This window comes from Salminus brasiliensis, chromosome 4 (genome assembly GCF_030463535.1).
Source record: "Salminus brasiliensis chromosome 4, fSalBra1.hap2, whole genome shotgun sequence".
Classification (NCBI taxonomy): domain Eukaryota; kingdom Metazoa; phylum Chordata; class Actinopteri; order Characiformes; family Bryconidae; genus Salminus; species Salminus brasiliensis.
This window is the reverse complement of record NC_132881.1, coordinates 2,194,518-2,206,773: the sequence shown is the minus strand read 5'-3', so window position 1 is coordinate 2,206,773 and position 12,256 is coordinate 2,194,518. Positions and strand designations below refer to the sequence as shown.

The 12,256-nt window shown below is 42.2% G+C and overlaps 2 protein-coding genes across 2 annotated transcripts; one reads left to right on the top strand and one right to left on the bottom strand.

The window, feature by feature from the left end:
- Positions 1-51: 51 nt before the first annotated feature.
- On the bottom strand, positions 52-2,236 carry ndufaf1 (NADH:ubiquinone oxidoreductase complex assembly factor 1). Its single transcript, XM_072676754.1, has 4 exons — positions 1,369-2,236; positions 936-1,121; positions 361-435; positions 52-229 (listed from the first exon to the last, which is right to left on the bottom strand). The coding sequence occupies exons 1-4, from the start codon at positions 1,873-1,875 to the stop codon at positions 98-100; spliced, it is 900 nt and encodes a 299-aa protein (XP_072532855.1). The 5' UTR covers positions 1,876-2,236; the 3' UTR covers positions 52-97.
- Positions 2,237-3,579: 1,343 nt separating this feature from the next.
- Positions 3,580-11,228, top strand: rtf1 (RTF1 homolog, Paf1/RNA polymerase II complex component). Its single transcript, XM_072676750.1, has 18 exons — positions 3,580-3,748; positions 5,381-5,491; positions 5,911-6,061; positions 6,167-6,371; positions 6,480-6,597; positions 6,869-6,980; positions 7,089-7,230; positions 7,603-7,780; positions 7,892-7,974; positions 8,068-8,155; positions 8,254-8,361; positions 8,470-8,547; positions 8,665-8,786; positions 8,915-8,972; positions 9,058-9,135; positions 9,264-9,365; positions 9,761-9,875; positions 10,029-11,228. The coding sequence occupies exons 1-18, from the start codon at positions 3,665-3,667 to the stop codon at positions 10,133-10,135; spliced, it is 2,040 nt and encodes a 679-aa protein (XP_072532851.1). The 5' UTR covers positions 3,580-3,664; the 3' UTR covers positions 10,136-11,228.
- Positions 11,229-12,256: the final 1,028 nt, after the last annotated feature.

The following is a 12,256-nucleotide window of genomic DNA, read 5'->3' as shown; positions in this document are numbered from 1 at the left end:
TCATTGGATTTGTTTGGATGCTAAAAAAAAAAAGCACACTATGTATTGCACTAGATTCAATAAATTGTGTTTATTGGACATGGACCCGCTGCCACTTTCAGTTCGTCAAATACATTTCATATGCAAACTCCTCAGTGTGACTGCGGTCATTACACACAGCAATGAAGTCAATCTCCAACTGAAAAGGACCATCTGCAGCGTCTGCCAGCGAGAAGCCAATAGTGTTGATCTGAAAGCAAGCCCAAAATTTGTCCATTTTACAATGGCTACTTCCATGACTTCATTTACAATGTGCAACATTTTCAAAATGACTGATCTTATCTACTGTGGCCTCAAGCAGAAGTATGTAATTAACCTGACCTTGTCCAACCAGAGAGGATACTGCCCATCCTGTATTCTGCCTCGGCTTGAAAAGAAGAACTTAGAAAATGGGATCTGTAACACACACGAAAAAAGCAGTATGATGAATAAACATGCACTAGAGAAGTCCATTTCGCACAGTAATTAGTCGCACTAATTTTCCCTTGGCTCCCTTTCAAAATTTCACATGCTTAAATCTGGACATACTGACTATTTTTGGATTTATTTCAGATTTATTTATGCCAAATATCTTGACTTATTGGCTCTCTCTAAGGTAAGAAGTTGTCTTAATTTAATGCTACTACAACTTGGCCCATTACATAAGGAGATGGCAGGTCCAAGGTGGAGGGAAGTCGGAGGAGAGCATAACTGTGCTCTATGGGTGGACAGAATGGCCCACCTCTCCTCCCATCACCACAAAATGCTAGTTTGGGTGTCCGTTAACTGCAAAGACTGCAATGCAAACTAGCAGACTCTTTATTAAGTGTGTACTAGACATTTAGACCCGGCCTTTTGAGGGGTTGTTAAAGAGGGGACACATTTCTGACCACTGCAGACGCTTCTGCAGCACAAACCTTGACATCCTGCCAGTATGGCCCTCCTCGGGTGTACAGGAAGTAACAGTAGAGGTCGTCGGCGTTGTGGGAGAAGTAGGTATCTGGTGCAAGGCTAATCATCCAGGGCCTCCCATCTCCACGGACTCGAAGGTGGAGCGAGTTGAAGTGGGACCAATCAAAGTGCTTCTTCTTGTTGAATAAACCCTGGTAGGGCAAGAAAACACAGATTCAAAAGGTACAGCACCAATCTTTACCAATCTTTACCAATCCTTTCCATTCACACCACAGGTTCACTAAACACTGTAAACTCCGTCTCTTGACTATTAGAGAGTCTCTGTGCTGTACCACATCACTGCACTCATAGACTTAGACACAGACATCAGGAAAATCACTTCAAGTATCATGGAGCTCTCTTTCTGTGACAGAAAAACAAATGCATCCAACCACTGACCAGGATCTGTTTGGAGCGCAGGGTGCAGTACCCACTGTAACGGGTCTGCCCATCCCGAGGTGGGACCGAGCACAGAGTCCCGTACACCAGACAGGTGGTGTTATTCTTCCCCAGCTTCAGGTACGCTTCACTCCGGCCCCCTATCTCTTTGTCTGAGGTCACCAACCATTCATCCAGAGACTTTGGCCCCCGGAACACCCACTGCACCGAGGTCTGCTCAAAAAGGTGCTCGCGCAGGGGCCGACCCTCGGGCCCTATCCACCGGGCCGTGAAATAATCCTTCAGCAGCTGAAGCTGTGTTTTTACGGACTCCTTGCCTTTGTCGTAGTCGAACTGGAATCTCTCCCAGGGCCGCCGTTTGTCCGGAGCCTGACCCGGTCTCCTGTATTTTTGGTATACGGTCCTGGTGCTCAAGACGACTGAACAGTGTCCGGGCTGGAGCAGCTGTCTCCTGAAGAGGACACACACTCCTGTAGGAGCCTGGAGAATCGCCCTGGACATGGCCATGACATACGAGGTTTATCTGATAACCCAAAAACAGTCCGAATCCTTCAGCCCCGGGAGCTGATCGGGAGCGTAATGTCTGAATCCTTGTTGTTATTATTAATATTAATATTATTATTATTATGAGGAAAATGAATGAATGAAGGGTTTCCTAAATTAGGGTCAAATGGGTCAACAGTGGGACGGTAACAAATGTAATTAAACGACTACAAAAAAACACAATAGTGCACAGTATTATTAACGGAATAATAATAATAATAATAATAATAATAAAAAAGCTTACAACCGATCAATTTAGTAAACGTATTTAGTTCGTTTAAGACCACCAGGTCTCTCCACTAAGCTGCCATCGCGCTCTCCATCATAAATAGTCCGTACGGAAACAAGCGGACGCTGCTCACGTTCCGACCTTGCGGATAAAGTTCAAACACATACATCTAATTATTTCTCACACATTTCTCATTAATCATTATGAGATTCTGATCATTAGGCCCCAAATAGGTAAATAACAAAAAAAACAAAAAACAAACAGTGACTCATTTGAACTGTCTGTAGCAGTTGTACCTTGGTACACTGACTGTATTTTCTCACACTGTAAGCCGGACAGCTCTAATTTAGTAGCATAAACATGTAGAAAACGTGTAATGCAAAAATATCTGTCTTAATGTGAGTTAACAACTGGAGAAGAGTCCTGTCTTAAAGGGGACTGAAATAAAAAATAAATAATTCTGAAGATCTTCAAAAGTATGTTGCTATACTGCTCAGGTTCTTACAGCAATATATTCTCCTATAGGTAAAGTAGTTAATCACACAGTTTAGTGTCATATCAGTGACAGATCCATACGAACTGTTTTGTGCTAAAATTATATTGTTACACTACCTCATGTTCTTTCAATTCAGTGGAAAACGTTCTGTCTAATTCCTAAGTTTCATATAAACTTAAAACAGAAAGTGTACCCTGCTAAAATTCAATATGATTTAAAAATAACAGCATCGTTATGTTTAAATTATCCTGAAAAATTACAACATTGTTTATTCTGTAACTACAACTATCTAGAAATTTCTTCATTTTGGTATTGTCAGTATGTGACAATAAAATACTGGTAAAACCTCCGTGCTTTTAATGTGGAAATAATAAAAGATAAAAGAAAACATAAAAATCTTTTTAAATGAATATGCTATATTCATAAGTATGAATTCTCATGCAAAATGCCTATTTAAATATATTGACATAACAATATATTTAAAACAAAAAGCTATTAAAGGTCTTAAAGCATGTATGGTGCTTTATTCACGCTGCTGTGTCCAAATACTTGTGCACTGGGCATGTGGGCATGCTTTAAGTTGAAGTTGAATACTGAATGCAATTAAATTCGCACAGCAGTGCTCCTTCAAAATCTAGCAGAAAGTTTTCTTCCTTGGACAGTAGAGACAGTTACTACAGTTACAGAACCAGGATACACTCCTTTTAACACTCCTTTTAATGAACAGATGTCCCAATACTTTTGTCCTCATGGTGTATAATTATACCATGTCAATGTTCTGTTTTTTATGTTTTGCATGCATATGTTTTATGTTCATGTATATATGTGTGTAAATATGATGGTGTGTTTATGCTTAAACCTGTGTGTTATGTTTTGACGCAAGCGCGACTCTGACGCACCGTTTCGATGCAGCTGCGTCACAGACGCTTCGACGCGTGCGCGCCCCCGTGCGTTCGGAGGACTCGCGGAGTCGCGGCTGGTTCGTGTCAGACAAACAAACGCAGCAGAGGAGAGCGAGCTAACTCACCATGGTGAACGTGAAGAAGCGGAAAGGTCGGGTGGTCATCGACTCCGACTCGGAGGACAGTGCCAGCGACGACAATTTGGATCAGGTAAGAACGACGGACGAATGTTTAGGAGCGCGGTTTTTTTACAGCTCCTGTAGAAAGTCCGAGAGAGCCGCGCTAACAGCTAGCCGAAGCTAAGCTAGTTAGCTGGGAGCTAAAACCCCGGGCCTGCGAAAGGTTTACACCAGAACAGCATTGCTGCCGGTCTAAATGTTCCTTTCTGCTGTCTTCTCGACTGTTCTCTGCCTTAGTAAGAAGACAGACCCTAATTTAGAGTCTTAATGCGAGGACTGGCTGGATGGGAGCTAGCTAGCTAACGTTAGCGCTGTAGCGTAGCGCTGTAGAGGCTGTAAACACCAACGTGGAAAGCAGGCTGATCTAATAGTGGTCGATATTAGTGTTTGGGCTTATTTCACTGCGTTTAAGCTCCTTATATTTGGAGTTTCTGTATGTAGTAGGTTATGCTCAAGCCCCACCGGGCATCTGCGACTTTATTTGGCTGCAGTAAGCTAAAGTAGGTCCATTCTGTCCATTCTGTCCATGTGCAGGTGATGCCCAGTGCGTTTTGCACGAATTCAGGTTCTCTGTGTTTGGGGTTGTAATCAATCTCTAGCTGCATAGTCCCTGAGGTTTAACTAGCTAGATACGTCCATTCAGTTCATATAAAATCCCTCAGTTGATCATTTTAAGGATGCACATTGAGTCAGACATGCTTTATTTAACAAGCCCATATCTATTTTTGCTTATTGCATGTGATATCCGAGCATTTTACACACCTTCAGGATGCCTGTATGTGGCTTTATTGGAATAAATAATAATAAGTTGCAATCAAGCCCCACAATGTCGTTCTGCCCATTTGCAAACCCTAATTCGATCATTTTAAGGAGCCAGAAAGGCCTTCTTTAACTGTCAGGCTCTCCCACACTAATAGACAGGAGTGTGTTTTACACACACATTCAGTGCTCCATCTCCATATTGATCATTTTGGGAATACATGCTGGGTCAGAAATGTCTTCTTTACCAGGGAAGCCCTTTCTCCTGCGCTCTGAGCGCTGTGTTTTTGTTGTGAGCTAATTTTAACCTGGCAGGCGAGATGGAGCAGAGCCACAGTCACTGCCATAAGCACTCATGGATTAACCAAAGTCTATCTAATAAACCAGGAGTGGATTGGCCTCCAGGCTATGATCACACCACCCCTTCATCAACACCATACATACATGCATATATGCAGCTGCTTAGATCTAGAATTTAACCGTAAGATGCATTATTAGGGAGTTTGTCCCTGTTTGCAGCAGGAACTGCCTCTGCTCTTCAGGGACGGCTCTACACTAGATTGCTGTGAAGATTTGATTGCGTTCAGCTTGAGGGCATTAGTGAGGTCAGGTGCTGATTTTGGGTGATTAGTTCTGTCACTCCAACTTGTTCCAGATGAAGCACCATCACTCCAGAGGTTGAGATAATGACACGTTGGGTTGGGCGTAGTAGCCCTAAGCTTGTGTGTACTTTGCTATGGAGATCATACAGGCCAGCATCTGTGGCCGAGTTGATAAATAAGACCTAGTGCCTTATGTGTAGTAAATGGCTTTATTTGGAATTAAAGTGTTCAAATTTGTGACCTTTTTTATTTGTTGAAAAAAAGAGCAGCGAGCTTAATTTTGTCCTGCTGCCTTCCTCTAGGAACTCCTGACCCTAGCGAAAAGAAAGAGGGTGGACTCAGAGGAACAGGAGGAGCCTGTCAGTAAACCAACAGCATCTACAGACTCTGAGACCTCCGACAGTGGCGATGAGGTACTGAGCCTTAAATCCTTTTCCATTGTAAAATACGTCACTCATATTTGAATTAATTAGAAATGTAATTTTTGCACAGTCTAACAGTTTTAGAGCAAATAACATTATGGATGTGATGCAGAATCCAGCTGTGACACTCTCACTCGTGAGGGAACGGCTATGCATTTCCCACAGAGTAATTGTGGCTGTTTGATAATGGCTAAAGTAATGATTGCAGTTATAGCTCTACACCACAGTGTACACACAAATAGAACGGGTTTGTGCAGACATAAGAAAGTTATGCTTACATTGTTTTTGCCAGGAGTAATAGTTGTCAGCATGTCAGCATACTTCACTAATATTGCACTAAAATGCTCATATATAAAATACAGTTCATCCTGCAGCTCTAATGAATCGATGGCCTTTGTGTTGCATATTAGTGGACTGTTGGAGGCACCAAAGCTAAGAAGAAGGTAAAGCCCGGTAAGGGAGCAGAAAAGAAGAATGCTACAAAGAAGAGGGTGAACAAGGCAGCTTCATCAGGCAGCTCAGATGGAGACAGCTCAGCTGAGAGTTCAGCACCAGAGGAGGGTAAGAGAGAGAGAGAGAGAGAGGCTTGTACCAGTTTTAACTCAGAATGCAAAAAGTGCAAAGACAGTCATGTTTCGCAAAGCTAATTTTTACTCAATCGCGCAGGTGAGGTGTCGGACTCCGAGAGCAACAGCTCTTCCTCCAGCTCTGATTCAGACTCCTCTTCGGAGGATGAAGTGTTCCGGGACGGGTACGGAGACGATCTCATGGGAGACGAGGAGGACCGGGCACGCTTGGAACAGATGACTGAGAAAGAGAGAGAGCAGGAGCTCTTCAACCGTATTGAGAAGAGAGAGGTGCTCAAACGGAGGTGAGGAGAAGGACTGTTTGTTGGACTTTGAGAGACACCAGTATGTTTAATTAAATATTACTTATAAAAGAATTATTCACATTGTGTTCTTCCCTCTCCGTCCATCAGGTTTGAAATCAAGCAGAAACTGAAGACTGCGAAAAAGAAGGAAAAGGAAGAGAAGAAAAAGAAGCAGGAGGAAGAGCAGGAGAAGAAAAAGCAGTCTCAGGTCACAGACACTCAGGTGGTGAGTAGAACTACGCTGTCCAGCACTAATAATCAGTGTTTTACGCTAATTCCTGAAGACGGCGTGACTCTCGCATCGCTCAGTAGAGTTTTCTCACCACAAATGGTGATGCAATGAAGGATTGGCAAAGATTTCAGACACAACACATTGTGTTTTTGGTTGAATGACCCCTTCCTGTCAAAGTTCTTGTTCACATTTAATAAAGTTCAGAAATCTCCTTCAGTCTCTTACACCTTTTTTTACTGTCTCTGCTTTCTGTCATTCTGTGTAGGTGATGTCTCATAATAAAGAGAGACGGTCTAAGAGAGATGAGAAGCTAGACAAGAAAAGCCAGGCCATGGAGGAGCTGAAAGCAGAGCGTGAAAAGAAGAAGAACAGAACAGGTGTGGCTTGGGATGAGGGTTCGAAACATGGGCTTATTGCTGTGTGTATTTTTAAAGGAATCCTGTCTAAACCTTTCTAACTGCTGAACTCTATCTTCATCTTTACAGCTGAGCTCCTGGCCAAGCGGCAGCCACTGAAGACTAGCGAGGTGTACTCTGATGATGAAGAGGAGGAAGAGGAAGATGACGATAAGTCCTCAGTAAAGAGTGACCGCAGTTCAAGATCATCGTCCTTCGACGAAGAGGAGGAGTGAGTATAATCGCCCTGACTGATCCCACAGGGGCTTTGTTTTCAGTATTGTTTAGAAATGGGGTTTATTGATCTTAGGAGTGCTTAGAGACTTCCAGCATGCCTGATTACTGTTTTTTTATTGTAGGCGTCTAAAAGAAATCTAATGACTAATATAGAAATCATATATTTTATACTTAAGTGCATTAGTATTGGCATTTACAGTGTATTACAAAGGAAAGACTTGTATATAGCTTCGTACAGAACTAACTAGTCATGTATATCATACCAGATTAAGCCCTTTGCAAGCATAACATTGATCATTAGGAAAACTGAGTAATCAATGATGTCAAATAATATAAAAATATTGAATGAAATTTCATATTTTCATAGGAAAGAGGAAGCGCCCCCTAAGTCTCAGCCAGTATCATTGCCGGAGGAGCTAAACCGCGTTCGTCTCTCGCGGCACAAGCTGGAGCGCTGGTGTCACATGCCCTTCTTTGCCAAAACAGTCACTGGCTGTTTTGTACGGATTGGCATCGGCAACTGTAGCAGTAAACCCGTCTACCGGGTATGTGAGGAATCTCATTTAAATTGATTATGCATTTTAGATACTTTTATGCATCGTAACCTTGATGGTACGTATGGTTAATCAATGTTTTGTTCATTTATTTCCCACCAGGTTGCTGAAATCGTTGATGTGGTTGAAACGGCGAAAGTCTACCAGCTGGGAACCACTAGAACAAACAAGGGCCTACAGTTACGGTAGGCTGCCACTCGTTTAGAGCTTACTTGCATTGGACTTATTTTCCTTTCACCTGCATTCTAACAGTGTGTGTTTAAACTCTTCCTCCCAAGGCATGGAAACGACACTCGGGTCTTCCGGCTGGAGTTTGTGTCCAATCAGGAATTCACAGAAAATGAGTTCATGAAATGGAAAGATGCGGTGAGTGTGACCTGTAAATTGAAATGTGCCATTTCTCTGTTCTGCACTCGCTGTGCGGCTAAAGTTCTCTGTTAACTATGGAAATTGATGCTCTGCAGATGATTCTTGCTGGAATGCAGATTCCTACTCTTGATGAGATCACCAAAAAAGAGCAGTCTATCAAAGAGGCCCTCAACTATAAATTTAACGACAAAGACATTGAGGACGTGAGTCTCATTCCAGTTTATGCTTCTTTATTGGAAACACTTGTTTGTATTCATCAAAACATTTTTTACCAACCCTAAAAGCACATTTTTGTTGTGCTTCATTAATAGATTGTAAAAGAGAAGGACCGATTCCGAAAGGCACCTCCAAACTATGCCATGAAGAAGACGCAGCTCCTCAAAGAAAAGGTGAGGTTTTTCTTTTCTTTTAGCTTATACGTGTGGAGAGCATGCACTTTTCTAAAGCAGCTATGTAGAATCACATATTGTGTGTTTTGTGTGTCTTAAACCTGTGTGTTCCTTCAGGCGATGGCTGAGGATAACGGGGATGGTGAGAAGGCGAAAATGCTGCAGGATCAGCTGAATGAACTTGAGGAGAGGGCTGAAGCGCTAGATAGGCAGAGAACTAAAAACATCTCTGCTATCAGGTGAGAAGATATATGTACATTCACCTCAGTGTCTGCATCCGAGTAGTTAAATCTGTGTTTTGGTCATTTTTCCTCTCTGTGTATCTTCTTCAACCATTCACTTTCTTTTCTCCTGCTTCTGCTCCCAGTTACATCAACCAGAGGAACCGCAGCTGGAACATTGTGGAGTCTGAGAAGGCTCTGGTGGTACGTACATGCTCAGTCCTGTCTGAGTGTTTACATTTTCTCTGTAATGGAAACTCTGAGTTTAACAGTGCCATCCTTTTCCTAGGCTGAGGGTCAGAACTCTAAGAACCAGCAGATGGACCCTTTCACAAGAAGACAGTGCAAACCAACTATGGTGTCCAATGTAAGATTTTATCTTTTTGTCTTCTGCTGTCCCATGTTTTTTTACTTTTTAAAAACCTACAGGACGTATTAGGAATACACAGTTTCTTTGTTTGTTAATCGTTTCCTTTTTTTCTCCCCCCCTCACAGGCCAGAGATCCTTCAGTTCATGCTGCTATCCTCGCCCATCTTAATCAGAAATACGGTTCAGGTTCTGGTGGACCAGACAACTCTCAGCAGGGCAACAAACAGGTCTGTCGCAGAGACACATCCAAAAATGCTTATGTGCGCAGACAAGGATAGACAGAAGCTGAAGCTGAACTTTGCAAATTGTTTAAATTCATTAAAAGCATTTTACATATATTGGCCTCTTCAGCTTACAGCAGTTTAGCCCTTTCAGTTCACACTAAAGTAAAACCATTTCCCTGATCAGCCATTAATCATAACTTTAAATCCACTGACGGGTTAAGTGAAAAACCTTGATAGTCTCATTACCCCACCAACAGGAGAGCTTGTTTAGCTGTGTCTGCCCAGCTAACTATCCAGTGCTGGTGTTTTATAGGGGTTGCACTTCACTTGTGTGACCCACTTAAAACCAATGCACAAAATAGTGCCACCCTAATGTGTGATTTGTGTGTTAAATGCAGGGACAGAGCAACCCAAAAGACAAAGATCCTTCAAAGCCTAACAGCGACCTCTCCGAAGATCTGTTTAAAGTTCACGACTTTGACGTCAAAATCGACCTTCAAGTTCCCAACGCTGGTAAGTGTCTGCGCATCGCGAAGGTCTTTTCTCCTCATAGTTCAGAAGGCTTAGGGTGACTGGGAAGTACATGCTAGTTTTAAGGACGTGTCCAGTTTGCAGTGAGCTCTGCTGTACCTGACTAGTGCGGGTTCTGCTGTTTCTGTCTTTCAGAGGCGAAGTCTCTGTCCGTCAGCTCCAACTCTCTGCCGGTAAAGGATGGTGCCCCCCGCCGGTCGCTCAACCTGGAGGACTACAAAAAGAGACGAGGCCTCATCTGACCTCCTCCCCGCTCCCGCCCCCCTCCCATCCTCCTTTCGCTACCCCTGCTCCATCTCCTCCTGCATGTGTTAGCAAACTGCACTGGGAACTGAGACTGAGGCCGAAGCTATACACCCCCACCCTCATCCCCATCCCACCTTACCTGTGTGTGTGAGAAAAGAAGAATGTGGTTGGAATGTGTGCGAGCTTGTATACATGTATACCTTTGTGTGAATGCGTTTGTGTGTGTGTGTGCGTGTGTATGAAAGGGAGTGTATGGTCCAAGATGTATACTTGTGCAGTTATGTGCGCAAGCATTGTGAAAGTCAGAGAAAACATGACAGTTTCATGAAATATGACTGTTTTGAGTGTTTATTTTTTTCTTGTCTTCTTTATAGACTCACTTTTTTTAAGGGAGGAAATTGTCCACTGGTCTATTTACTGAGAATCGAACCCGACAATTGTCTTTCCTCTCTTTAGTCTTGCCTTTTGTTTTTTTTTTCTGTTTTTCGAGTAATGAAATGTCCATGTTTTCATCCTAGTCTTCATAGATGATCGCATTTTATATCTGACCAGCCTTTGGAGCAATCAGAGCGTGTGAATGATCGTGATAAAGAAGGACACTATCTCATTAAACTATGGACATTTGGAGGAATTTTTATGAGTGCATTTTCCCTCACAAGCTTTTTTTTTTTTTTAAAGCCATCTGTGGAAACTTGAGTCTCAGTTTCTGTGCAATCTGAACATTTGAGGAACATCTGAAGAACGAGACGAATAATGACATTACACTCCTCTAACGGACACGAAACCTGCTCCTTTTTTTTTTTTTTTTATAACAAATAAGAAACAAGCGGATCGAATACCTCTGTTCACCTCTTTTTCAGTGGGAAATGTGGAGAGCTGTTAATCTTTTTGGTTCTGATTTTTATTTTCTCAGTATCTCCCTTGTCCCCTCACCCCCCCACCCCAGAGATGATGATGTGTTATTGACTATTGATCATTGGTTATTAATGATGTCTTTTCGTCGGTTCTTGTATTGATGTGGCATGCCTTGTAAATAAGATTTGGCCATTTGGGATGAGTGTGGCAAAATAAAGAAAGCACTGTTTCGTACGTTGTCAGCTGGTATGTTCTAACAACACCTTCTAAAAGAAGGTAATCGAGGTCTTTCTCACTAAAATTAAGAACTTTTGTCAACAGCTAGGGTGAATTTTTGAATATTAGGAATGTATTCCTTCGGCTCTTATTACAGTGGGCCTTGTCTCAGCCGCTTTACAAAATCAGGGTTGTAAGGTTGAGGGGGTCAGGAAATCCTCCCACAGGAGAGGAGGAAGAACCATGAAGACAAACCAACACTTAAAAAGGGTACCTGTCCTTTGGTTAAAACCCAAAGCACAACATTAAAAATAACATGTCTTTCAAAATATTTTTCGTGTTGTGAAAGGTCAACATTACATTATTTTATCATATCATATATTATATTTTGTGTGAATAAAATAGAATAAAACAATATAATTTAATATAATATATAACAAATAAAATATTAATCAACAGTTCTGTACTACTTCTAATTTTAATGATAATGGCTCAATTAAACAAAATACATACCTATGCATCCAAGCCAGTTTTTTGTAGTATGTTTATAAATGTGAGAATGTTGAATTTGGCATTAATAAGTACAAAATGTCAAGGCAAAAAGGCACTGATACTCGAGCCAGGCCGCTTTGCCATCAGAGGCCTGAATCAGAGAGAGCACAACTGGCTATCCTCTCTGTACAGGCGGGTAGATGGCGCTCTCTCCCCCCTTATCATTCTTAAATGACGTTGACTGACACAGGCCTCTGTTAGCTGGTGTGGTGCAGCTGGGGACCTTCTGCTTTTGCGCTTTCCTCAGAGCGGGACGGTGCCCTGTGATGCCGCACTGGTGGCTGGCTTCCGCATCCTTATGTCCCTAGTGTCGGGATCATTGCTAGTTGCAGGGGGAGCTATGTATGTATGGGTTAATTGGCTACCAAATTTAAATAATTATTTAATTAAAAACTTGATTTTATAAAAAATATTTTATATAGAAATTCAACATCAGAAAATACCAATGTTGACAGGACAGGATAATATTTTCTGTCCCCTGTTGGATATCACGG

Bases quoted from the DNA above. Each gene is read 5' to 3' on its own strand.
- ndufaf1 (XM_072676754.1), bottom strand. From the start codon at position 1,875: ATGGCCATGTCCAGGGCGATTCTCCAGGCTCCTACAGGAGTGTGTGTC. The intron at 1,122-1,368 runs GTCAGTGGTTGG...TTGCCCTACCAG, and splicing joins TGCGCTCCAAACAGATCCTG to GGTTTATTCAACAAGAAGAA. The intron at 230-360 runs GTCAGGTTAATT...GCTTGCTTTCAG, and splicing joins ATCCTCTCTGGTTGGACAAG to ATCAACACTATTGGCTTCTC.
- rtf1 (XM_072676750.1), top strand. From the start codon at position 3,665: ATGGTGAACGTGAAGAAGCGGAAAGGTCGGGTGGTCATCGACTCCGAC. The intron at 7,781-7,891 runs GTATGTGAGGAA...ATTTCCCACCAG, and splicing joins GCAGTAAACCCGTCTACCGG to GTTGCTGAAATCGTTGATGT. The intron at 8,973-9,057 runs GTACGTACATGC...TCCTTTTCCTAG, and splicing joins AGTCTGAGAAGGCTCTGGTG to GCTGAGGGTCAGAACTCTAA.